Raw genomic sequence first — 27,993 nt, forward strand, 5'->3', positions numbered from 1 at the left:
GAGTGCACCTACTGTGCTTTGACTTGGATTGACTAAAAATTGAGGCATTACATGTCAGCATACACCACGCATCTGCTCAAATGTATCTTTTAGAAGCCGATGCCTACAGGAAAGCTAGCTAAATGGCAAATTCTTCTCAGTGAATTTGACATTGTGTACATAACGCAGAAAGCCATCAAAGGACAAGCCTTAGCCGACCACCTTGCAGAGAGTCCAGTGAACAAGGATTATGAGCCACTCACTATATACTTTCCCGGTGAGGAGGTATTGTTCGCCTGAGAAGATATCATAGAGTCATACCCTGGATAGAGAATGTTTTTCGATGGAGCGAAAAATTTCAAAGGAGTAGGAATTGGGACAGTCCTAATTTCACAATCAGGATAGCACTATCCAGCATCAGCAAAGATTAGGTTCCCTTGCACCAATAATATGGTTGAGTACGAAGCGTGCATCCTTGGGATCAGGATGGCAGTCGACAGGAACATCAAAGAGCTTTTCATTATAGTGAATTCTGATCTATTGATACATCAAGTTAATGAAGAATGGTCCACCAAAAATATCAAGATCCTTCCATACCTGCACTGTGTAAAAGAGTTATGCATGAAGTACACAAAGATCGAGTTCAAGCACGTTCCAAGGATCCAGAACGAGTTTTCCAATGCTCTTGCAACCTTATCATCCATGATTCAGCATCCAGATAAGAATTATATTGACCCTATAGAGGTAGGAATCAGGGATCAACATGCGTACTATTTTCATGTAGACGAAGAGCCAGATGATACATGGTACCGTGACATCAAAAGGTTCCTCGAAGCAAGTGAGTACCTAGAAAGTGCTACTAATAGTCAAAAGTGGGGGATTATAAGGCTGGCAAATCACTTTTTCCTTAATGGGGAAGTCCTGTATAGGAGGACCCCAGACTTGGGTCTGTTGAGATGTGTAGATGCCGTTGAAGCAACCAGATTGTTAGAAGAAATACACACAGGAATGTACATACCCCATATGTTGGCTTAACCTTAGCCAAGAAGATCTTAAGAACCGGATACTTTTGGACTACCATGGAAAGCGATAGTATATGCTATGTACAGAAGTGTCACCAGTGCCAGATCCACGGGGATTTCATCCATATTCCGCCTAATGAGTTGAATGTAATGGGTTCGCCTTGGCCGTTTGACACTTGGGGCATGGATGTGATTGGATCTATAGAGCCCTCCACATTAAATGGGAACCGTTTCATCTTAGTAGCCATTGACTACTTCACCAAATGGATCAAAGCATCTACCTTCTAAGTTGTCACAAAGAAAGTAGTGGCAGATTTTGTTCGTAACAACATCGTCTGTCGATCTAGGATACCCCAGTCAATCATCATTGACAATGAAGATAATCTCAACAGTGATCTCATGAGAGAAATTTGCGAGAAGTTTAGAATTGTCAACCGCATCTCTACAGCCTACAGGCCACAAATGAATGGAGCAGTTGAAGCAGACAACAAGAACATTAAAAGGATTCTGCGAAAGATAGTGGACAATCATAGTCAATGGCATGAGAAGTTATCCTTTGCCTTACTGGGTTATCAAAGCAACATGAGAACATCCACTGGGGCAACACCACACATGTTGGTATATGGAACGGAAGCTGTGATACCCGCAGAGGTTGAGATATCATGCTTAAGAGTAATCCAAGTGTCACGCCCCGAACCTAGGAGCGAGACAAGCACCCCGTGCCTCACCTAACCTGGCGTACCAAATTGCGACTAAGGGACTCTGAACACATAATGTCATACTTTGGCCATGGGGCCACCTTGCAAGACAATTTGCGAAGCAAAATATAAAACTGAATGGAAACTAGCACTAACTAAATATCAATATAAAGCTAGGCCGACAAGGCCGTCATAGCTACTACAGCTGACAAACCACCAATTTATACAAACCCAACATACTGCACTAACCAACAGGATATGCCTACAAGCCTCTACTGATAGATGTACTGTGATCGGAACAGGGCCCCGACCTACCCATAACATATATACAGATATACATAAGATGTACACAAAACTCTAGTCCTGGCAACTCCGAAAGACGTGGAGCTTACCGATCAGGCAGAACTCGGAAAACACCTACTGAGGAGGTCTACCCGTCTGTCTGTCTGAACCTGCACGCATGAAATGCAGCGCCCCCAAAAAGGGACGTCAGTACGAAATAATGTACCGAGTATGTAAGGCAATAAAATAACTGAAATCTGAAACTGAACTGATAATATGATAACTGAAATTAACTGGGAGTCAAAGATGATCTGGAGATATACTTACCTGCTGATACTGACTCAACTCCTTCAATATAGTAAGTAAAATAATTGTACGGCCTTATAAAGCTCGATATATATAACTGCTCTGCCATAGTAGGCTCGCTTATAGGCGCTCGGCCATACTAGGCTATGTATCTCGACCATGCTGGGCTCGCTCATAGGCGCTCGGCCACAGTAGGCTCGGTATATAACTTTCCATCTGATCAGAAGTTGCCCAATAGGGGCCTGCCCATCGATTATAGCTCGAATGGTAATGAAAATACTGTAATACTGTATATATAGGCTTGCTGCTCTCTTGACTGAAAGAAGACAATACTAAAATTGAACATAGAGTCTCGATAAGGAATAATATTGTAACTTATGAGACTAGAATAGTGTGAATAAATTCATGAATATGAACTTCTCTTTTTGTCTCATTACTAACACATGTAGCTACGAGATCATGCCAAAATGAAGGAAGGCTTAGCCTTAACATACCTTATCACAATCTTTTCAATCACCAAGTTGAACTCACCTCTTCGCACCTTAATCTACAAGAATGATAATAATACTATCGTTAAGTTACGAAAGGTACAACTATCGCACAACGAACGACAAACCTATTTTGTATTAAAACGGGCAGCATCTCCCCTATAATATGCCCTTCCTCCAACTTCAAGATAACACCAACAATACAAGGACAGAACAATAACAACATATATACATCATTTTCCAGCCCTATATACACCATCAAATACTACAAAACAGCCCAACACACCCCAATCTCTTCGTACACAAAACGACCACCGTAGTAGTGTCAAACGACCCGAAAATATTATGACGAACGACCAGCCAACCACCCTACATTTATACGGTGTTTATAAACCCCCTTCCTCCTCCAAAACTCCACAAAATAGTAATAAAACACGCAGCCCAACAGCAACACAAAACAGTCCACAAAACAGTCCGCTACAAGTGAATAACTCGAACTCACGGCTTCCGATCACCGTCCCGTGAGTTCTTACAAGTATAGAACGACTTACCATGAATTTACAGCAGAAAGAATGGATGAAAGAGAGCAGTAAACTCACCTTATTTGTTGGATAACTCAGCTCCTATCTTGGTTCTTCAAACTCTAAGTTTTACCTCCAATTGGAACTTGAAAGGGAGAGAAAATCAATTAGGGTTTGTGGGAAATTTTTGGGAGGATTCTTTGCAGAGCTTATGTCTGGTTATTATGCTCTATTTTAAGTCTAATATATGAAGAAAATAGGCCCTTAAAAGGCCTCTTTGGACGACCCGAAATGGCCCATTTTTGGGCTTTCATTTAAGCAAGTAGGTGACACACCTACTTGTCACCTAGCAGCTTGCGCAGTATCGCAAAAATGCACATATCTCTCTACTCCGATGTCGTATTAACAAATGGTTTAATGCGTTGGAAAATAGACTCATAGATCTTTAATTTGATGGGTGGAACACACCATAACTCTAAGTATATTGGGAGAAAATCGTAGTTACATTTGACCCAAAGTTTCAGTAAAACTTATGAATGTAACTTGTGATGACTTTCATCGACTTTTGTTCCACAACTCGCTTGACATCAAAACATAACACACGGATGTCATACAAATAATATAAATCATAACATAATCTCCTTATCATGTTAATCACCCTAGTCTCACCTCAAAGGTACATGTTATAACATTCCCAACTTGTCGACTTTCGATGAAACATTGTTTTATTTAATTGCTTTAGCTTCTGAACTGTCCAACCCTCTTTGTACTTGTTGTTCATGATCTTCAATATTTGTAACCTCAGAGGTAACATGATTAACTTACTTTATATACTTTTAAATATTATCTCATTTTTTTGTCCTACATTAGTTTACTTACGACGCATTTTTACATACGAAAATATAGGGTGTAACATCACTCCCCCCTTGGGAACATTCGTCCTCGAATGTTTACTCTTGGAGACTTTGGAAACTTTTTCCAGAGTATCCTTCGTACACTAGGTTAAAACCAACCTGCAGGTAGCCAGAAACATACTATGCATGCCACACATGGCCAATCTTTATAAATAGCAGCAATTTGCCTCTGACATAATCCTGTCTCGTAGCCCTGCTACATCTGGAACACACAAACGACCCTTGTATCTGAGAACCCCATCTCCCTTGAGCTCTAACAATGGCTTCTTCTGCTGCGAAACTCGCTCTCTCAACTCGACCAACTCTGGGTCCTCGTACTGCCTTTCCTTGACTTCAGCTATGAGGGATGATTTTGCAGTGTTTTGGATTACAACTCCACCATCCTCAGAATCTACTAACCGAACCCCCAACGAAGCCAATTGATGAATATCTCTAGCTAATTGTCTTTTCTCGGGCTCTACATGTGCTAAGCTACCCATAGATCGGCGACTTAAGGCATCTGCTACAACATTAGCTTTCCCTGGATGGTAGAGAATGTTAACATCGTAATCTTTCAATAACTCAAGCCATCGCCTCTGTCGCAAATTCAACTCTTTCTGCTTGAAAATATATTGTAGGCTTTTATGATCAGTAAATATATCAACATGAACACCATATAAATAATGCCGCCATATCTTAAGTGCATGGACAACCGCAGCTAACTCGAGGTCGTGGGTCGGATAATTCCTCTCGTGCTTCCTCAACTGCCTTGAAGCATATGCAATTACCTTCCCATGTTGCATCAGGACACATCCTAACCCGACACCTGATGCATCACAATACACGGCATAACCCTCTAGACCCTCTGGAAGTGTTAGAACTGGAGCTGAGGTCAACTTGTTCTTAAGCTCTTGGAAACTCCGCTCACAAGCCTCTGTCCATTGAAACTTAGTTTCTTTCTGTGTCAACTTCGTCAATGGTGCCGAAAGGGAAGAAAAACCCTCTACGAACCTCCGATAGTATCCTGCTAAGCCTAGAAAGCTACGAACCTCTGTCGGAGTGGTAGGTCTAGGCCAAGATTTCACGGCCTCAATCTTCTGAGTGTCCACCTTTATCCCTTCATCTGATACAATATGCCCCAAGAATGCTACAGACTTCAACCAGAACTCACATTTAGAAAACTTAGCATACAACTTACGATCACGGAGGGTTTGGAGTACCGCTCGCAGGTGGTCCGCATGCTCATCCTCTGAACGGGAATAAACCAGAATATCATCAATAAATACTATCACGAACAGATCTAAAAATGGCCGGAATAGGCTATTCATCAAGTCCATAAATACAGCGGGTGCATTAGTCAACCCGAAGGACATGACAAGGAACTCGAAGTGGCCATATCGGGTCCTGAAGGCTGTCTTCGGAATATCTTTTTCCCGAACTCTGACCTGGTGGTACCCCGACCTCAAATCAATCTTGGAAAAGCATCTAGCTCCCTGCAACTGATCAAACAAGTCATCGATCCTTGGAAGTGGATACTTATTCTTAATAGTTACCTTGTTCAACTGCCTATAATCGATACACATCCTCAGCGAGCCGTCTTTCTTCCGCACAAATAGTACCGGTGCACCCCAAGGTGAGGTACTGGGCCTAATGTAACCTTTCTCCAGCAAATCTTTTAACTGCTCCTTCAACTCCTTCAATTCGGCAGGTGCCATTCTATACGGAGGGACGGATATTGGTTGAGTTCCTGGAAGCAAATCGATGCTAAAATCAATCTCTCGCTCTGGAGGAATACCTAGAAGCTCATCTGGAAACACATCTGCATACTCTTTGACTATGGGAATAGACTGAAGTGTAGGTATCTCAGCATCTGCATCTCTAACTCGCACAATATGATAAATGCACCCTTTTGCGATCATTTTCCTCGCCTTCAGATAGGAAATAAACCTACCTCTGGGTGTTGGTGTATTACCTACCCATTCAAGGACTGGCTCACCCGGAAAATAAAATCTGGCTGCCTTTGCTCGGCAATCAACTGTGGCATAGCAAGCTGCCAACCAGTCCATGCCCATAATAGCATCAAAATCCATCATTTCTAGCTCAACTAGGTCAGCTGAGGTCTGACGACTACAAATTGTCACCGTACAACCTCGGTAAACCCGTCTAGTAATAATCGATTCTCCGACCGGTGTAGATACCGCAAAAGGATCACTTAGTATTTCAGGCACTATACCAAACTTCATCGCGACAAATGGGGTAATATATGATAAAGTAGATCCTGGGTCTATCAAAGCATAAGCATCGTGAGAGCAAATGGTTAATATACCTGTCACAACGTCTGGTGAAGACTCCTGGTCCTGTCGACCCGCTAAAGCATAGATACGGTTCTGATTACCACCTGAACTGGAACCTCTACCTCTGCCTCGACCTCTACCCGCCGAAGACTGAGACTCACGCCTTGAAGGATGCACGGACATAGATGATCCTGTTGCTGAACTCGCTGGTTGTGCCATTCCCCCAGAATCTCTATTTGGGCAATCTCGCATCATATGCCCCGGACGCCCACATGTATAACAAGCATCAGAACCTGCTCGGCATTGACCCAAGTGTCCTCTACCACAGATGTCACACCGCGGAGGAAATGACCATGTCTGCGCAGAACCTCGTTGTCGCTGCAAACCCGACGCCCGTGAGCTCTCACCTGGTCCTGACTGAGTATAGCGGTCATACCCGTAACCCTGTAACTGAGGTGGCGGAGGCCTAGGTGGCCGTCCGGAGTACTGGGTCCTATAACTAACCTGAGATTGCTCCTGAGACCTGGGAAATCTCATCCTCTTACGTTGCCCTTGCTCAGCCCTCTCTGTACCCTGCTGCCGACGCCTACCCCTTTCTATATTCTGGGCGAATGCCTGAATCCGAGAGATATCCATACTATCCTGCAATGCAGCGGTGGCACATGCCTCGGTTAACTCTGGGGCTAACCCTGCTATAAACCTGTGAATCCTGTCCCGCATAGTAGAAACTATGGATGGTGCATATCTGGCCAATGAGTCAAAACGGAGACTATACTCTCGAACACTCATATTACCCTGCTTGAGGGCTAGAAACTGATCGACTCGAGCCTGTCGGATCTCCCGCGGTAAGTACTGGTCAAGGAAAGCATCTGAAAAATTCTCCCAAATAGCTGGAGGTGTATCACGTCCCCTGGACCTCTCCCATCCCTCATACCAAAGGATGGCTATATCTCGGAGTCGAAAAGCTGCTAGCTCAACTGCCTCTTTCTCCGTGGCATGCATAACACGAAAGATCCTATGAAGCTGATCTATGAAATCCTGCGGGTCCTCCCTCTGATCTGTCCCCGTGAACTCTGGGGGACTCAAAGCAATAAACTCTCGGACCCTTGAACTCCCAGACCCCTCAGAAGTTCCTGCACTAGCTGATGCCCTAGCATGTTGCTGGGTAGCTACCAACTGTGTCAACAAATGCACCGCACTCCTTAAGTCCTGATCTGATGGAAGTGGAGGGGGAACTGGATGTGCGGTTTCCCTAGGAATCTCCGTAGTTGGTGGAGGAGCCGGTAATGGCTGAGTAGGGGTCTCCCCTTGAGCCTCAGACTGGGCCCCATCTACTGGGGGTACCCTGTTGGTCCCCTCACCTACTACTGTATCTCTCCTCTGGCTAGCCGTAGTCTTCCTAGTCACCGTCATCTGTGCATGCAAACACCAACACATAAGTTTAATTCAAATTTCCTATAACTCAGTTCTATAGCACGATTTAGATTTCAAAGAAGTGTAACCAACTCCTAAATGCCCTGTAGTTCCTTGCTTATATAATGTGGTGCACAACACATCTATAAACAAGACCCTACTAGACACGGCTTGTAGACTCCCTAGGACAGAACTGCTCTGATACCAAGTTTGTCACGCCCCGAACCTAGGAGCGAGACAAGCACCCCGTGCCTCACCTAACCTGGCGTACCAAATTGCGACTAAGGGACTCTGAACACATAATGTCATACTTTGGCCATGGGGCCACCTTGCAAGACAATTTGCGAAGCAAAATATAAAACTGAATGGAAACTAGCACTAACTAAATATCAATATAAAGCTAGGCCGACAAGGCCGTCATAGCTACTACAGCTGACAAACCACCAATTTATACAAACCCAACATACTGCACTAACCAACAGGATATGCCTACAAGCCTCTACTGATAGATGTACTGTGATCGGAACAGGGCCCCGACCTACCCATAACATATATACAGATATACATAAGATGTACACAAAACTCTAGTCCTGGCAACTCCGAAAGACGTGGAGCTTACCGATCAGGCGGAACTCGGAAAACACCTACTGAGGAGGTCTACCCGTCTGTCTGTCTGAACCTGCACGCATGAAATGCAGCGCCCCCAAAAAAGGGACGTCAGTACGAAATAATGTACCGAGTATGTAAGGCAATAAAATAACTGAAATCTGAAACTGAACTGATAATATGATAACTGAAATTAACTGGGAGTCAAAGATGATCTGGAGATATACTTACCTGCTGATACTGACTCAACTCCTTCAATATAGTAAGTAAAATAATTGTACGGCCTTATAAAGCTCGATATATATAACTGCTCTGCCATAGTAGGCTCGCTTATAGGCGCTCGGCCATACTAGGCTATGTATCTCGACCATGCTGGGCTCGCTCATAGGTGCTCGGCCACAGTAGGCTCGGTATATAACTTTCCATCTGATCAGAAGTTGCCCAATAGGGGCCTGCCCATCGATTATAGCTCGATGGTAATGAAAATACTGTAATACTGTATATATAGGCTTGCTGCTCTCTTGACTGAAAGAAGACAATACTAAAATTGAATATAGAGTCTCGATAAGGAATAATATTGTAACTTATGAGACTAGAATAGTGTGAATAAATTCATGAATATGAACTTCTCTTTTTGTCTCATTACTAACACATGTAGCTACGAGATCATGCCAAAATGAAGGAAGGCTTAGCCTTAACATACCTTATCACAATCTTTTCAATCACCAAGTTGAACTCACCTCTTCGCACCTTAATCTACAAGAATGATAATAATACTATCGTTAAGTTACGAAAGGTACAACTATCGCACAACGAACGACAAACCTATTTTGTATTAAAACGGGCAGCATCTCCCCTATAATATGCCCTTCCTCCAACTTCAAGATAACACCAACAATACAAGGACAGAACAATAACAACATATATACATCATTTTCCAGCCCTATATACACCATCAAATACTACAAAACAGCCCAACACACCCCAATCTCTTCGTACACAAAACGACCACCGTAGTAGTGTCAAACGACCCGAAAATGTTATGACGAACGACCAGCCAACCACCCTACATTTATACGGTGTTTATAAACCCCCTTCCTCCTCCAAAACTCCACAAAATAGTAATAAAACACGCAGCCCAACAGCAACACAAAACAGTCCACAAAACAGTCCGCTACAAGTGAATAACTCGAACTCACGGCTTCCGATCACCGTCCCGTGAGTTCTTACAAGTATAGAACGACTTACCATGAATTTACAGCAGAAAAAATGGATGAAAGAGAGCACTAAACTCACCTTATTTGTTGGATAACTCAGCTCCTATCTTGGTTCTTCAAACTCTAAGTTTTACCTCCAATTGGAACTTGAAAGGGAGAGAAAATCAATTAGGGTTTGTGGGAAATTTTTGGGAGGATTCTTTGCAGAGCTTATGTCTGGTTATTATGCTCTATTTTAAGTCTAATATATGAAGAAAATAGGCCCTTAAAAGGCCTCTTTGGACGACCCGAAATGGCCCATTTTTGGGCTTTCATTTAAGCAAGTAGGTGACACACCTACTTGTCACCTAGCAGCTTGCGCAGTATCGCAAAAATGCACATATCTCTCTACTCCGATGTCGTATTAACAAATGGTTTAATGCGTTGGAAAATAGACTCATAGATCTTTAATTTGATGGGTGGAACACACCATAACTCTAAGTATATTGGGAGAAAATCGCAGTTACATTTGACCCAAAGTTTCAGTAAAACTTATGAATGTAACTTGTGATGACTTTCATCGACTTTTGTTCCACAACTCGCTTGACATCAAAACATAACACACGGATGTCATACAAATAATATAAATCATAACATAATCTCCTTATCATGTTAATCACCCTAGTCTCACCCCAAAGGTACATGTTATAACATTCCCAACTTGTCGACTTTCGATGAAACATTGTTTTATTTAATTGCTTTAGCTTCTGAACTGTCCAACCCTCTTTGTACTTGTTGTTCATGATCTTCAATATTTGTAACCTCAGAGGTAACATGATTAACTTACTTTATATACTTTTAAATATTATCTCATTTTTTTGTCCTACATTAGTTTACTTACGACGCATTTTTACATACGAAAATATAGGGTGTAACACCAAGAACCCAAGTTAAACTATGCAAAATGGATACAGGTCAGGCATGAGCAACTCATGCCCATTGACGAGAAGAGAATGGATGCAGTATGCCATGGTCAGCTGTATCAAAATAGGGTGGCCAATGCATTTAACAAAAGGGTGAAGTCTTTCTAGTTTATACCATGGCAATTGGTTTGAAGAAAATATTCCCCCACCAGGAAGAAGCCAAAGGAAAGTTCGCACCAAATTGGCAAGTTCCTTACGTGGTCCACTGAGTGTTGTCAGGATGAGCTCTGATCCTGGCAGAGATGGACGGAAGAGTTATCACAAATCCTATCAACTCAGACGCAATCAAGAGATACTACGTTTGAAGACAATAGAGTTAGGGTTTGGCTATAACAGAACTACGCTCAATCTGATTTCCCATGGAGGGATACGTAGGCAACCCACGTAGGGTTTAGTTTCTCTCTCCCCCTTTCTTTGTAATAGAAAATCCAAATATCTTTTTCTATGTTACTCGAAACTACGCCACGACTTGATTTCCTCTAGAAGGAATACGTAGGCAATCCTTATTGGATTCAGTAGTCTGTTGTAATTCAACCAATATCCCCCCGCTGAATTCTTCTTTGAATACAGGGCGAATAGGACATAAGGAAATGCTGGAAATACACTGGGGCAAATGACGGATCCGTCACTCTCTCATGACTATCATCTCTCTTTATCTATTTCAAATTTTCCTTGTATAACTAAAACTAACTCTTGAATCATTTACAGGTATTTGGAAACCAGACCGCTAACGCGAACAAGGCATATTGTACATAGCAAATCGTCCGCTCAATCAACCGGAGCACCTTGTACAAAAATGAGTCGCTGGCTTCACTAATTGGAGCCATGTATATAATAATCATCAGCTCAATCGATCACAGCGCCCTATACAAATCACGTGTCGGCTTCGCTGATCGAAGCTCTGTATATAGCAAAATATCCGCTCCGCCAACGGGAGCGATCCGCACAGCCACTCCATCACATCAGAGATCAGCATAGATAGCTACAAACCTTATCTCTAACATTCTGCCAATCGATGGCCACAACTTAGCCTCACAGTCAGGTGTATCTCTTGGGCATTTTGTTTTCCTTTACTGTTATTTCGAATATTTTGATGTTTTGCTCATGCAGCTTACAGGCATGATCATGTTTTTCTTTCAAGTCAGAAACTCCCTGCATGCAGAGATGCTTTACATTTCAGAAAAATCGCTCCGATCAAGCAGAGATACTTTCCATTTTCAGTGCAAACTCTCCCGACAAGCGGGAGATGCACCCTACAAGTCAAACACTCCCATTAAGCAGAGATACTTAACATTTTCAATGCAAAACTCTCCCAGTAAGCGGGGATTCATTATACATTACAAGTCAACTAATCCCAACACGAGGAGACTCAATGATCCAACAGTTGTTGAACACACAACCCGGCTAACAATCGAGTCAAATTCAAGTATCCAGTCATCCCGATCCCAAATAACGGCTTGCCGACAGCCAAACATTATCATTCCTACATCATTTACATCACGTCTTAATATATTTTGCATTGCAATATATGTATGTGTGTATTTCATTCTTTTTGCAGGAACAAAGATCGCAACGTGGAACTCCTTCTAAGCATCAAACCAAGCTACAACGCTATGAGGGACGACAAACTCATTAGTTGGCCAAGGATCTGAGCTCAAACTAAAAACGATCAATAAAACACCAATTCTTCAAATCTTTCAATGCCTAAAGTTGGGACAAAATTGGCTTTTGTTTAATTTCTTTGCCCGAAAACTCTTTCATCATCTCCGAACAAAGAGGGGAAGCTGTTGACGACCAATTTTGACCCTCACTTTTAGAATTAATTTATTTATACTTAATTATTTATAATGAACATTTTGAAAATATTTTCAATCAATAATACCTTTTTTTACAAAATTAATTAAGTATTAGTTGTTTTGAAATTGATAATTTAGTATCATAATTACAAAATATATCATGCTTACTATTTTAATATTATTAAAATATCTTTTATATACATAGGCTGTATAATTAATATAATGAATTACTCCTTAATTTCTAATTAATTAGATTACTATATTAACAATTTGAAATTAGTGTTACAATTTAGAAATAACAAAGTATTTTATAAATAATTAATTTCAATAATTATTTGTATATTTGATAATTATAGTTATTATTATATTTTATTGAAATTATTTAAGTTATTTAAATTAATTATAAAAGGGTTAAAGACTGAAATGGCTACAATTGCAAATGCCTAATTAAATACAATGCGGCTATCTATTAACTCATTTTTAGCCCAATACCCAAGCCCAATTACCCCATCTAACCCAATCCAAATAACCCTCTAATTCACTTTGGCGATCCGCGTCCTTTCCCCTAAGCCAATCAGATCGTGCCATGTCGCTCGTCTCATTCACTCACAAAACAAACACACACCATCCTGGTCGTTGATTCATATCATCAACGGACTAGATTTAATCCCATTTTTAGTTATTTTTGAAAGCCCAGTCATGTTTTATTTCCGCCGTTGGATTACAAGAATCCAACGGCCATCGATTTTTCTCCATAAAATCATTTTAAAACCCCTAATTATCAAAATAATCGGAGCTGTTGATCAAAGGATCGAACCGCTCCCGTTCCATCTTCCAATTTTATCTCTAGAGATGACCAACCCCTACCGCAAAGCCCTAATTCATTTCTCCTTGACTCAGCTGTCACCCTTTCCCATTCCCTCTCTTTTCTCTCCATTCCCATCATTGTCATGCCCCGACCTCGGGGAGCGCAACCGGTGCTCTACCGAGATAACCCGGCCGAGCAAGCCTGCTAGATTTCCTTCTACCCAATTCACCCATAAATAAAGAGAAGGTAAACTTCATTAATTAACACTAAGAGGGTTCATGAATAACACTAATTCCATCACCATTTGTTAGTTAATTTATAAAGTCTCAAAATACATACACTTTCATAGTTGAAGTGGAATATGTAATACACATACGACATTACTATCTTGACCTTCCCAATACCAATACACAACCCACACTATGTCTACAGAGCCTCTAATAGATACAAAATATGATACACATATAACAAAAGATGCACGACCCCAAAATGAAGTAGGGCTCACCAAGCCAACTGGGAAGTGAGTATACCACTATCACTGGTCAATGCCCTCCGTTGTGGAACCACCTGCATCCATTAAAGATGCAGCCCCCCCAGAAATAGGGACATTAGTATATACCGAATAGTACTAGTATGAAAATCAAACACCTATGCAAGGACATGGAAATACAACATGAATATGATGAATCGTGGTAAGAATAAAAGGCTTAGTTAGCCAAGGCTTAGTTAGCCGTTAAAGCCATAGCAAATTTATTAAGAGCTTTCAATAACATTTATAAATTCTTAAGTCGAGGATCCTCTAACACTACCTTTACACAAAGCGGCCCTGCCGCCTCACCCCAATGTATGCGGGTGGAGGTACAATCACATTACCAAAAACTATACACAAAGAGGCCATGCCACCTAACCCCAATGTATACAGGTGGAGGTGTATTCACGATACCATAAAATCTACACAAAGTGGCCCTGCCGCCTCACCCCAATATATGCGGGTAGAGGTGTATTCACAATACAACAACTCTGCACAAAGCGGCTCTGCCGCCTCACCCCCAATGTATGCGGGTGGAGGTGTATTCACAATACCACAACTCTACACAAAGTGGCCCTGTCGCCTCACCCCAATGTATGTGGGTGGAGGTGTATTCACAATGCCATACTTCGGATTCCCAAAACAATAATAGTTGGTACAAAAGAGTTCCCTTTCAAATCAATCATTTGGCACCTTTGGACTTAGCAAGAGTAGGTTCATATGGTTTCATCATATGAGAAATAAGTGTTTAATCACATTGATTTCATACAAGATCTTCTTCCCCAAAGGGGTATAACATAATTAAGTCAAAAACAAAGAATCATTAACACACGAGGGTTCTGACATATTATGCCAATCGAAAATCAATTTTACTAGTTTGAATACCCCACATCAATAGCGTTCCATATTCGAACTTCACACGATTGAGTTTTGTAAGAACACGGGAATTCCAATACTAGAAGAAGAGTTTATCCTTCATACCTCGCTTTGAGATTTCCTTAATTCACTACACAGTTCCGAAAATCCTAGCGACTTCGATCTATTTAGAGACATAACATAATTGAACACAAATTAGGAAGATATTCATGGTTTCAGCTCATTTGAGCATTTTATCAAACACTAGGTGTGCGAATTTGATTACAAAGTTCTTCCACAAGATTTCCTTCACTCCACAACTAGTTCAATACCAAGCGTTTACTCATACTAGTTCAATTACCTCTCCACCATCCTCATAGCTACATGCATGCATAAATAACAACTCTCATACCCCAAGAATCATACTCCCAATTACTCATATTCTACCTAAACTCAAAATTGAAGACTAGGGTTAGAACCTTACCTCTTGGATGAAAATCTTATGAGATTTCTTGTTGAATTTCAAAGCTTGGACAAGATGTTGATGAACAAAGCACTTGGGGCTTACTTTTCTCTCTCTATCTCTATAGAACACTCCCCTACTCTCTCTAAAATGAAAGGTTTTTGCCTTCAAAACGAGCCCCAAGGGATTTTAATCAAAATAGGGTCAGGTAAAAAAAATTAGAAAAATGAAGCCCAACACAGATCTGCGGTTGCATATGCGACCACATAATGCTTCTGTGGTCCGCATAATGGCCCTCCGGAACTGGGCACTTTTGCCTCACTCTGTGACCAGTCTGCAGTCCGCAGACCAATTTTGTGGTCGTATAATGCGCCGCAGAACTCCCCTCCGGAAATTTTTCTGCTGGATCTGTGATGGGTTGTGTATCCCGTGAAATGAGTATGCGACCGCATACTGGACCTCATAATGGTCCAAAAATTTGCCCAAATTTCTGCATCAGTCTGCGGCAGATCTGCAGTCTGCATATCAGTTCTACGAATGCAAAATGGACCGCAGAAATGCCCTACACTTCCAAATATTTTCTTCAACTCCGCAACGCACTGTTCAACCCAAAAAGTCTGAGCCGCGGCGAGCTTGGGTGAAATTTTTTGGGCCTTACAATCACCATGCATGTCATGAGAACCATGCACAAATTCTTGCAAGGTCTCAAATCACCCAGAAAATCATAACTTCTGTCTCTCATACGCACGATCCTCGCTGAACTCTTTTCCATTTCCGTCTTTAAGATTCAAACACCCAAATCCAAAAACCCTAGCTAAAACATGAATCATCAAATCTCTGAATCTATCTTGTGTTATGTTAAATCAAAGCATGCATGGAGCTTATTCTAAGACTCATGATGAAGATTCTATACCTAGAGGTCAAACATAGTGACTCTAGGTTCCCGAGATTTGTCCGCTGATTTGGCCTTCAACGGTCAATCTTTCCACGCTTCATGTAAAAATCTCGTTGATTTTCCCTTTGTTCGTCTCTGATTTCACTCGCCTTGCTATCATCATCCACCCTTCCTCATCTTCCACTCACAGTTTGAATTTACTGGAACCCTAAGTTATTGAATGACACTATAAATAAGGTTTTCAATGCTCACACCTAACAAGACCTAACACGAACATGAACACAACAAACAACACTAAGATTTCATTTACAAACGTTTAGGGTCCTTACTGATTTCTGGTTCTCTCTTCGTTTCTGAGTTCTTTCACTGCTCAAAGTTTGAAACTTAGGTTCTTGTACAGCTAAGCAAAATCTTTGTTTGGCTTGACGCTCGAAAGTTGGTCAGTATACTTCGACCTCTACTCTTTTGATTGTTTTATTTGAAATCATGACCACACAGTTATCTTTCTATTGATTACCTTTGTTTATGATGTTTGTTATCAGGTTAAGATTGATTGTTCTTGCTCATAATGAATTGTTATTGGTTTATGATCAACTGTTATGCTATGATATTGTGTGTCTCGAATTAGTATTAATTGATTACCATGTGACCTTGATGAACATAGTTCTTAATTAAACAACCTATTACAATCAAGCTCCTATAATTAGCTAGAAATGCCTTAGTGACTTCCTATACTTGTTTAGACTTCCTTGATGTTCTGCTATGGCCTTCATATCTACCACATCAATTTTGTTTGGGTATATTTTGTTGCTCTTTACTTGAGGTTGTATACTTGATAAGCTTGACTGGAACATATATGAATACTTAGGATTTAATTTTAAGGCTATCATCTAATTGAAGTATGTCAGTTTAAATACTTAGGATGACTTCTCTCTTGACATGAGTATTTCTAAAGAGTTCTTGATATTATTGAAAGGGTCTTTACATTTTTTGCAACTGTTGATCACATCTGTAAGTCTCATTACATAAGACAATACCTTAAGGTAACTAGGCTAAGTTCTAATGAACTTCTGCAACTATTCTTGTATGTATTATGCCAATTGTTACTCATTCAGCTCAAGTTACCCCCTAGGAATGGGGATATAATTGTATCTGATGTGACTGAGAATTAACTGGTAGGCTGAATAAAACTTCATTATGTTTAGATCATCACCCATAACATGTATAGATGAACTAGACCTACTTAATATAAAGTCTCCATTGTTCCAAACTTCTTTAATGATATTATTGACTTGATTTCATAATGTTTGAAACCCAATCATGTTTGTAAAGTTATGACCAAGGTTGGAACATCTCATGTATGTGCTTGAATGCCATCTTTTGAGAGTCTTGCATCCATCTCTATTTCCAAATAGGCCTCCACTATGCATCTAGTATTTTTAAACCTTGCTAAGTTTATATAAGTCTGTTGTAATCCACTTATGGAATTAATGGAAGACTTTGTATTATCTGTTTTGCCTGAGTATAGCAATGTGCCTTAACCTTCAAATAAAGTCAGTATGAGTGTGAGATTTAGAGCTTTGTGAAAGGTAAATAATCATGTCATATGCTTAGGATAAGATTGACTTGTCAACTTGCATAAACACCCATGATAATGCTCTTTAAGATATTCTTAAATGAAGTTGTTAACTCATCATCTAATAGAAGTCAAGACCTAGTTTATGGATGACACTTTTACCCTTTTTTGAAGCTAACATGGTGATACTGTTAGCAATACATTCCAAATATGATCCCTGCTAAGTGTCCTTTGTGTGTGCTCTTATGATCCTACACTCATTCTGGTTCTTCAATGCCTTTGTTTATCCCTTATGATCCTATACATTCTCACACTGTCTTGTAACTTCACTAAGTTCTTTTTAAATGGATTAAACCTAGCTTGTGAACTCTAAAGAGAGTCTCTTGTTGCTACTGCTTGGATATAACAACATGCTTTTATTCGTAATGATATTAGTGTGAAGTTAACACTCTTAGAAAGAAGTGGTCATGTCATTGATTTCGAAGTTAAGTAGGATTGATGATTTTGAGATTTTTTTAAGTACTCTTAGGAGTCCCATTTGAATTTGTAAATTTGTAACCTTTTTTATACCTTTTTAGAGACTCTGATTATATTTTAGTGTCTCTGATAGCATCTTTAGAAGTTCTAACTATGACCGTTTGTCTAAATACTTATTAATACTTTCAGAAGTCTCAATTAGTATTGTTAACATTTGAGTATTAATGGGCAAGACTTAAGTTTAAACCAATCTGTGATTAGTCTAATTAAGGAATGTTAGGGTAGTTGTGTTTGTGTTCATAACTGTTGTATACTTGAACTATGTGCTCTCTCTATCTTTAAGATACTTAATCTCCGGTGTTTGATTTTTAACAGTAGTATGATAATGTCTCTACTTCTATGTATGTTTGAAGCTTATTTCTTTTGAATCTTCTTAACATGTTAATCATCCATTTAGTTTTGAAAATATGGTCATGACAATGTAGATAAACTGTCTTGTAGTCTTATAATGTTTTGTTTTGGCCATCATAGGAAAGGTACATGTTTCTGTGGTATGGTATTACTGTGGTATGGTATTACTGTGGTGATTGGGTTTACATTGAAAGTTCCTCACTGGCACCTAAACCTGTGGGGAAGAGTGAGTATTAATGGTTAATGGTATTTGGGAGTAGAGTATAGCTCTTGGTTGGGTTACTCTCCCTGACACAAGTATTGCCCTGGGCCTTGAGACCCTTGCGAACTTTGAAGTGTCAGGGATCTAAAGAGAGCCTTGACCTTGAGTGGAACTCTACACTTAGCCTCTAATCTATCGACATTCATTACTCCTTTTATGTTAGTGTTTAATGACAACGAAATATTTTCAATGTAAATCACTTTACCATTACGACACCACATTAGTATAACTTTCACAATTTGTAATTATTATTGGCTGTTATTTATTCAAGTCATTTACTTATATATTTCACGTATGATTGTATGTATAGAGTATTATATCTAATGACTTTCTCTTTTCCCTTTCTGAACATGTATAACCATTGGGCCTACTGAGTTGTCAAAAGAACTCGGGCCCAAACCTCGTACCAGTGCATCTGGAAGTCTGAAGTTCACTACTGTCCGCTCCTGCTAAATGCTGGGCCTACCTCTTTCAGGCCTAAACCAAAGTCACTCCTTAACCCTTTACTGCTTTATTACATCCTGTTATTTATATTCTCTCACATGTATATGACATTGCACTCATCATATTTGATTAAGCATTTTAATTGACCCTTTGAGTTACATAAGCAACTTAGGCAAGCCTTAAAAGACATAGGGTTAAAAGAAGCATTAGGCTTAAAAGCAATTAGTTTTAAGTCGTTAATCTTATGTTGCTCATGCTATTAATCTCATATGCTTTACTAACATAGATTTTTAAAGCCAAAATAGCTTAGCAAAGGAAGCCAGTCCCTCTTTCAAAAGAAAAACTAGAAATGAATTTCAAGACTGGCCTTCTAAAAGAAAATCGCAGTTGACCCCCAGACTTGATTTCTTTTATGCGAACGCGGGCCAATAATCGCGAACGCGATGGCCAGAGGTCTTCAACCTTTGCGAGCGTGACCATCTGTTCGCGAACGCGAAGAGAAATATTTCCCCTCCCCTCAATTACATCTCCGCGAATGCGATACAACCTCTGCATTCGCAAAGAGGGAAACCAGAACCAACATATCAGCAATTTCAGACTTAGCTCCAGGTGATCCGAAACACACCCGAGCCACCGGGGACTTCGTCCAAATGCACCAACAAGTCCGTAAACATAATATGGACTTGCTCGAAGCCTCGAAACACACAAAGTAACATTAAAACTAAGAATCACACCCTAAACCCAAATTAATCAACTTATAAATTTCAAACTTCTTCAACTAACTCTGAACGCATCGAATTATACTTAGACTAATCAGAATGACGTCAAATGTTGTGTACAAGTTATAAATTACCATACGGACCAATTCCTAGGCTCGGAATACCAAATAGACCTTGATAACACCAAAGTCTCTTCAAACCAAATTTGAAGAACTTGAAGACCTTCAATGCGCCAAGTTTCAACATTAAGCATCGAAACTCTCCCGGATAACCTGAAACTCGATCCAAACACACATCCGAATCCAAAATCATCATACGATCCTATTAGAACCATCAAATCTCGGTTCCGAGGTTGTTTACTCAAAATGTTGACTCAAATCCAACTTGGCCATCTTAGGCCACTATTAAGAAAATAAGTGTTTCGATTTCAACCCAAACCCTTCCAAAATTAAACCAATCATTTCCACAAGTCATAAAATAATAAAAGCACATACGAAAAATCTTAATTAGGGGAACAGGGATCTAGAAAACAAAACGTCCAGTCGGGTCATTAAAACACGACATATATCTATGTTTTTACTATACTTGCGATTTTAGATACATCATAGAATAGGAAGTGCGAAGCGGGGAGCTTGACAGGATTTGTCTTTTTATTTTATTCGAACGTCGTCTTCCAAAAGTGACTCTGTATAGTGGTACCTCACAATAAAAGAAATATAATATTTTAGTGTAATAATGTAAAGAAAAATAAATCAAATATTACATCTTTGGAAAACATTTTTGGAAAATGTTGTTTGAAAGTTTTTGGAAAATAGTTAAAAATAATATAGGAGGCTCAAATATGTATTATTAATATCCGTGCCTTAGTTGCGACTACACCAGCACTAATATCCCTTCTTTGTGTCAATTAAAAACCAATGTTCTCATCTTTTATTTTCTCTTTCTAACTAAAACAACCTCGTTATTATAGGGCCCGGTCCAGAGGGTATTTCGGGGCATCATGTCCTCAAAAAACATTATTCTCATCGTCCTTACCTCAACAAAACAAACAGTAAGTACACTGTTAAAACAATGGCACAGCAGCAAATACAACGTTAACAAGCGGCAAACGGACCCAAACAATGCAAAACGATATTAAGGATATATTTTTTACACAAAGTAAATCATTGAAGAGGCGAATAGCCTCAAACATCAACAGATCCTTGCCAAGTAGAGGAAGCAATGAAGTCAAGGCCAACAACATCCATTGCCATGAAAAAAAACCAAACAAACAGAACTAAACACCAACTTCCATGAAAGAGAATAGTCGCATAAAATGGTGATCGAAGAGATTGCCGGAAAATATGGTTCGCCGGAGATATCCATCAAAGCACAACCGAGCCCACATCAAAAATAATTTATGTTCAAAATTATTAGGACGGAGCAGTAGAAAATTAGTAGCGGGGCGAAAATGACAACTGCGGGAAAATATTCCGGCCAGATTTACTTTTTTGCCGAGCGATGGCGTGGAGAAGAGGAAGCAACAGTGAGCAGCGCGTGGACGTGATTACATTTTACGACGGCGCTACTACCACGATAGGCACCGGAGCAGCACCGGACCTCAAACCTTTCCGATCTGAGTTCATCGGCTCTTCACAGAGGTTGCTGAAGTTTGTTTATTGCAGTTGTTTGGCTAGATTCGACGAACTTCAGGCGAGACAGTGAAAAGAGAGAGAGATGAAGATAAAGAGTATGGAGAAAAGACAGTCGTAGTGCTAAATGGGTCACCGGCCAGCCGGTTATCAACTCCGACAGCGGCGACTGGTAGCGACAGTGGGGTGGCCGGACCTTGTCTAGTGATTAGCGACTGTAACAACAAAAAAGGGGGGGACGTCTCTCTCTCAACTTGAGAGATGAGAGAAAAGGCCACAAAAAATAAGACATCTGGGTTAGAAAAAAGGCTAACAAGATCTGATGTGTGTTTTTGAGATGGGGAGAACGACTACTTCTCTCAAGTAAGAGAGATGATGGGAATGAGACTCAAATTAGGGTTTTTGCCCTCTTATTTAAAATCATAAAAAATATTAAGAATGTGTAGTAAAAAAATATAAGTAGAGTGTCTGTAGTGTATTGTAGGTGTGTAAATAAAGATTTGGTCATTATTTGATTGAAAATAAAAGAAAAAAATGTAGAGTAAAAACATGTGGTGAAAAATAAAGAGAGTCATGTCACATCAAATCACATCGAAATATCAAGTCACGTCAAGATGTCTTGTCACATCGAGAGTGTTGCATATCGGATGTTGACGGGACATTGGGGTTGACTGTATTTGATCTATATTCTGAGATGTCACATCAAGTCACATCGAAATGTCAAGTCACGTCAAGATGCCTTGTCACATCGAGAGTGTTGCACATCGGATGTTCATGGGACATTGGGGTTTACTGTATTTGATCTATATTCTGAGATATCAAATCAAGTCACATCTAAATGTCAAGTCACGTCAAGATGTCTTGTCACATCGAGAGTGTTGCACATCGGATGTTGACAGGACATTGGGTTTGACTGTATTTGATCTGTATTCTGAGATAAATTCTCCCAACTTTCATGTAATTAATAGACTGTGCTACGAATTAAAAGATGATTATTGAATTTAATAAATACGACTTATAATATTTATTTAAAATGCCAAATACAACAATAATTTATAGCAATTATTATTTTATTTTTAAAAAGACAATAAATTCATAGAATATCATAATATTTGAAAAATAGGACAATTATCAATGAATTGATTAAAATTTAGAAAAAATGCATAAGATGGTACTCCCTCCATTCCAATTTATGTGAACATGTTTAACTAGGCACGAAGTTTAAGAAAAAATAATGACTTTTGGATGTTGTGGTCCTAAAAAAGTCAAAAAGGAGTCTAAATTATTTATATGGTTATAAAAGCTTCTCATTAAGGGTAGAATTGGAAGTTTAAGCTAAATTATTTTCAAATTTAGAAAGAGGTCATTCTTTTTGGAACAGACCAAAAAGAAAATAGGTTCACATAAACTGGAACGGAGAGAGTACTATTTAACTAATTGCAATAAAATGAAAAAAATTCTATATTTTGTAGAAATAGAGATAATTATCAATAAATTACATTAGAGCTAAACGATGTGCAAAATGCCATTTTTTACTTAATTGAAAATAAAAGAAAAAATGCAGAGTAAAAATATGTGGTCAAAACAAAGAGAGTCATGTCACCTCAAGTCACATCAAAATGTCAAGTCATGCCAAGATGACAAGTCAGATCAAGATGTCTTGTCATATCGAGAGTGTTGTCATATCGGATGTTGACCAGACATTTGGTTTGACTGTATTTTATCTGTATTCTAAGATAAATTGTAAGGACCCAACAGGACATTTTGATCCATTTAGCTGTTTGAAGTCTTGAGTAGCTTCATATGATGTATTATGACTTGTGTGAATTATCGGGTTTGATTTTCAGGTGATTCGGGATTGACTTAGAAGAATGATTCTCAACTAGGAAACTTTAAGTTAGAAGAGTTGACCAAATTTGATTTTTGAGTATTTGATCTCGGATCGGAGTTTTGATGGTTTTATTAGGTCCGTATGGTGATTTTGGACTTGGGCGCATGCCGGGATTTGCACTTGGATATTCTAGAAGGTTTCAGCACTAATTGTCAAAAGTTGGTAACTTGAAGGTTTGGAATGTTCATAAGTTTGACCGGGAATTGACCTTGATAATATCGGATTTGGATTGTGATTTTGAGAATTGGAATAGCTTCGTTATGTCATTAGGGACTTATGTGCAAAATTTGAGGTCAATCCAAGTTGATTCGATATGGTTTGACACATGTTTTCGAAGTTGAAAGTTTAAAAGTTCATTAAGTTCGATTTGAGGCGCGATTCGTTGTTTTGATATTGTTATGCGCGATTTGAGGCCTCGGGTAAGTTTGTGTTATGTTATGGGACTTATTGGTATGCTCGGACAGGGTCCCGAAGGGCTCAGGTGCATTTTTCAACTACTGGTTTTTGGTTACAATGGTGTACATCGTGATCGCGGAGAATTGGTCGCGATCACGATCGCGATCACGATCGTGAAGAGTAAAATGGAAAAATTGTACTTGTGAATCGCGTTCGCGGAGGAAGCTTCGCATTAGTAAAGAAGAAATTATGATGTCACTGAGCTTACTTCAGAAGCTTATATCGTGCAATCTATAAGGAAATTGGAGATGATCCAAAAACAAAAGTTGTAGCCCTTTGCTTCTAATTTGGAAGGGTTAATGGAAATTTGTTCATCGCGATCGGGGGAAAATGGCCGCGATCGCGAAGGGTAAAAACTCTGCTGGAAAATTTTGGAATCGTGATCGCGAGGTTGGTGACCGCGATCGCGAAGGGTACCTTTGGAGCAGTGTATAAAGTACTCTATTTCAAAGGTCTTGGTTATTTTATCATATTTTGAGCTATGGATCTCAGATTTGGGCCATTTTGGAGGCGATTTTCACAACATGGATTGGGGTATGTGTTTTCTACTCGATTATGATTGTATTTCATGAATCTATTTTCAATTTTGGCATTTGGATTATAAATTTTAAAGAGAAATTGGGAAGGTTTTGTCTAAACTTTCCTAAAGTGAAGTTTTGAGTTTTGAACATTGATTTGGAGTCGGGTTTGAGAAAAATTAGGATGGTTGGACTCGTAATTGAATGCCTTATCGGATTTTGTGAGTTTTATCAGGTTCAGAGGTGCGGGCTCGGGTTTGATATTTTTGTTGACTTTGAGTAAATGTGTAAAAATTCGATCTTTATTATTTGAGATTGTTTCCTTGGGAATTATTTGATGTTTTGAGTTGCTTTTGTCTAGTTTTGAGTCGTTCGAAGGTTGATACGTGCGGGATGGTGTTTCTAGAGTATTGTTTGACTTGCTTGGTATTGTATTTGGCTTGTTCGAAGTAAGTAACATATCTAAACTTGGGTTAGAGGGTATTTAACACTGGGAACTATGTTATAAGAGATGTATTGGGGTGACTCACGTGCTAGATGACGAGCGTGTGGGTGTGCACCGGGGTAATCATGATTCAAGTTGATATTAGACTATGACCAGACTTATTTTGATGTTATATCTTACTCTTTCCGTGTAATTCCTACTTGTTAGAGTAATTGAGATGGGATTCATGTTAGAAATAAAGTTAAGGCTATGTGCTTATTCGATTGAGACCTAGTGAGGCTATTTCTGTTGTTCTGAGTTTTCTGCTCTAACTGTAATTATATACTCAGTCATGATTCTCCATTTGCATATCATATCTTACTCTCTGTTCATCATTCACTGTTACATCACATATTATCATTTTTTGGGTTGAGTGATACGAGATTGTGAGCCCTTGAGAATTGAGAGATTGGTGACTGAAGTGGGCCTGAGAGCCATGTTGTGAGTGTTATAATGGATCCAGCTGCACACCGCAGCAGGCCATATTGGCTTTATTACTATTATTATTATTGTGGATCAGGTTGCACGCCGCAGCAGGCCTTATTTGCTTATTTATTATTGTGGATTACTTGTTGGTGCAGTTGGATGGGCTCTCGGGTTGCTCGTGTGTGTTTCGGACAGCCCAGAGTTAAGTCCATAATTGTTGAGTTGTTGGTTCATGTTTCCTTTTTCGCGAACACAGAGATGGGGTTGCGTTCGCGAAGAAGGAACTAGGGGATGGGCAGTTTTGTTCTTCACATTTGCGATCACTTGGTTGCGTTCGCGAAGGTCGAAGACCTATGGCCATTGCGTTCGCGACATTACGTCTGCTTTCGCGTAGAAAGGTAAGAGGGCCTGGGGTCAGTGGGTCATTTCCCTTCGCGTTTGCGAAGGGCAGGTCACGTTTGCGATTCTTGGACTGAGCTAGCCTTCGCGTTCGCGAGGACCCAATCGTGTTCGCGAATGGATTTTTCTACGCTTGGCATTTTTGCCTTTGTAATCGCAAGGCCCTGTTCACGATCGCGAAGAAGGGACCAATGGGCATAAACATGATTTAAATCGGGACTTAGGCTCATTTTCTCTTATTTCACTTTGGGTTAGGTGATTTTGGAGCTCTTGGAGAGGGATTTTTCATCTAGCATTTTAAGGTAATTAATTACTACTTAATGTGAGTCTAATACATGGATTATATGTAGATTTTAACATGTAAATTTTGAAAATTATAGGATTTAGTTGAAAAACTTAGGTTTTGATAAAAATGAGATTCGGTCACGAAAATGATTATGGAATTGGGTTGAAATTGTATGTTTGTGTTTGTGAGGTTATGGGTAACATTTATTTTTAAAAAATTTTGGAATCCAGGCATGTGGGACCAGGAGGTGAATTTTAGAAATCTTTCAAATTGGGTTGAGTAATTACTCTTATAGTTAAATATAAACTTTTGAGAATATATTGATTAGCTTGAACTACCTTTGGCTAGTTTCGGATTGTACGACTCTGATTTGAGGCTTTTAGTGTGCATTGCGGACCGGGAAGAGTACTTGGAAATGTGGTAAGTCTCTTGCCTAATCTTGTAAGAGGGAATTAACCCCACATGTGTTTAAATTGCTATTTGCTACTAATTTGTGGATGCTACATACGCACGAAGTGACGAGAGTCTGTACGTAGCTAAAAATCATGTCCTGTCCTGGTAGACATAGGACTTTATTATGTAATACTTGCACTATTTGAAGTCAACTTACTAGTTTAATTGCTCGTATTAATAAGTAAAACTTGATTAGAGATTATGTGAGACCGAGCTTCATTACTTAGAGATTTGGCGGAATGTTTAGTTATTGATTGAAAATTTATGTTCCCTTATGGGCTTACCTTTGCGTTGTAAACACATACTTCATAGTCCGAAGAGTTTCCGTGTTCCTGTGGATCGGGCCGAACACCTCGGCAATATTTATATATAATGAGATGTATCTATGGATTAGGCCGTACAACCTCGGTAGTATATGTACACGATTGTTATGGGTCAGGTCGTATGACCTCGGCATAACTCGTGCGTATTGTCGCTAGGAGTCCGATTATACTCGATATATCCTTCATGATTTGAGAAATTATAATTACTTGTTGGCCCTTACTTTTTGAAATTAGCATGTGCTATTTGGGGACTTTTAACTTGTTATTTTTGTTAAAGGATCACTTATTTATTGCCTCTTATTCTATTGTTACCATTGTATTTCATACCTATTTATAATTCTTGCACTTTATGTATATTGACCACTAGTAAGTGTCGATGTCTACCCCTCGTCACTACTTCTTTGAGGTTAGATTAGATACTTATTGGGTACATGTTATTTACGTACCTACGCTTTACTTCTGAATAATTTGTGCAGGTTCTGAGGCAGGTAAATCTGGTGTTCATCCAGGCGCGCACCCGCATGACCCAGAGGCCTAGTGGTGAGCGACTTCCTATGCTCCGTTCTGCAGTGCCTGGAGCCTCTGCTTGTTGTAATTATTATTTTTGTCTATTTTGTTTCAGACAATAGTTGTAGGGAGTTTTGTATATTCTACTAAATGCTCGTGCACTAGTGACACCGAGTTTTGGGAATATCTACTAGATATTCATGGTTTTTGTCTATAAATTTCAGTACTTCACTCTTATGGTTATTTTATGCTTTATATTACTACGGTCATTTACCCTTATTTCAATATTGAATAAAAATCAATGTCTTTAAAAATACTAAAAAATGAACAATTAAATGGATAGTTCACCGTTGGCATGCCTAGCAGTGACGTTGGGCGCCATCATTGCCTATAGTGGGAATTGAATCGTGACAACTTGGTATCAGAGCCCTAGGTTCACATAGGCTCACAATTCATGAGTGGGCCTAAAAGAGTCTTACGGATCGGTGCAGAGGCGTCCGTACTTATCTTTGAGAAGCTATAGGGTGTTAGAAAACTTCTCTTTCTTCATCTCTTATCGTGCAGTTGATGTTGTGCTAAGTATCTTTCTCTCATTCTCTCACAGATGGTGAGAACGAGCACGGCAGATGTACCCGGCGGTGGAGGAGCTGCTCTCCCTGTTGCTAGAGGCCGGGGGAGGGCTCCAGCTCCTGCTAGAGGATGA

General features: G+C 39.6%; 1 protein-coding gene across 1 annotated transcript; it reads left to right on the plus strand.

Annotated features, from left to right (window-relative positions):
- The first annotated feature begins 99 nt into the window (after positions 1–99).
- Positions 100–27,993, plus strand: LOC142167225 (uncharacterized). Its single transcript, XM_075227383.1, has 5 exons — positions 100–264; positions 385–989; positions 1,349–1,673; positions 27,260–27,271; positions 27,895–27,993. The coding sequence occupies exons 1-5, from the start codon at positions 100–102 to the stop codon at positions 27,991–27,993; spliced, it is 1,206 nt and encodes a 401-aa protein (XP_075083484.1).

The sequence above is a fragment of the Nicotiana tabacum genome, chromosome 12 (genome assembly GCF_000715075.1).
Source record: "Nicotiana tabacum cultivar K326 chromosome 12, ASM71507v2, whole genome shotgun sequence".
Lineage (NCBI taxonomy): Eukaryota > Viridiplantae > Streptophyta > Magnoliopsida > Solanales > Solanaceae > Nicotiana > Nicotiana tabacum.

Bases quoted from the DNA above. Each gene is read 5' to 3' on its own strand.
- LOC142167225 (XM_075227383.1), top strand. From the start codon at position 100: ATGCCTACAGGAAAGCTAGCTAAATGGCAAATTCTTCTCAGTGAATTT. The intron at 265-384 runs GTATTGTTCGCC...CAATCAGGATAG, and splicing joins TATACTTTCCCGGTGAGGAG to CACTATCCAGCATCAGCAAA. The intron at 990-1,348 runs GTACATACCCCA...CTGTCGATCTAG, and splicing joins GAAGAAATACACACAGGAAT to GATACCCCAGTCAATCATCA.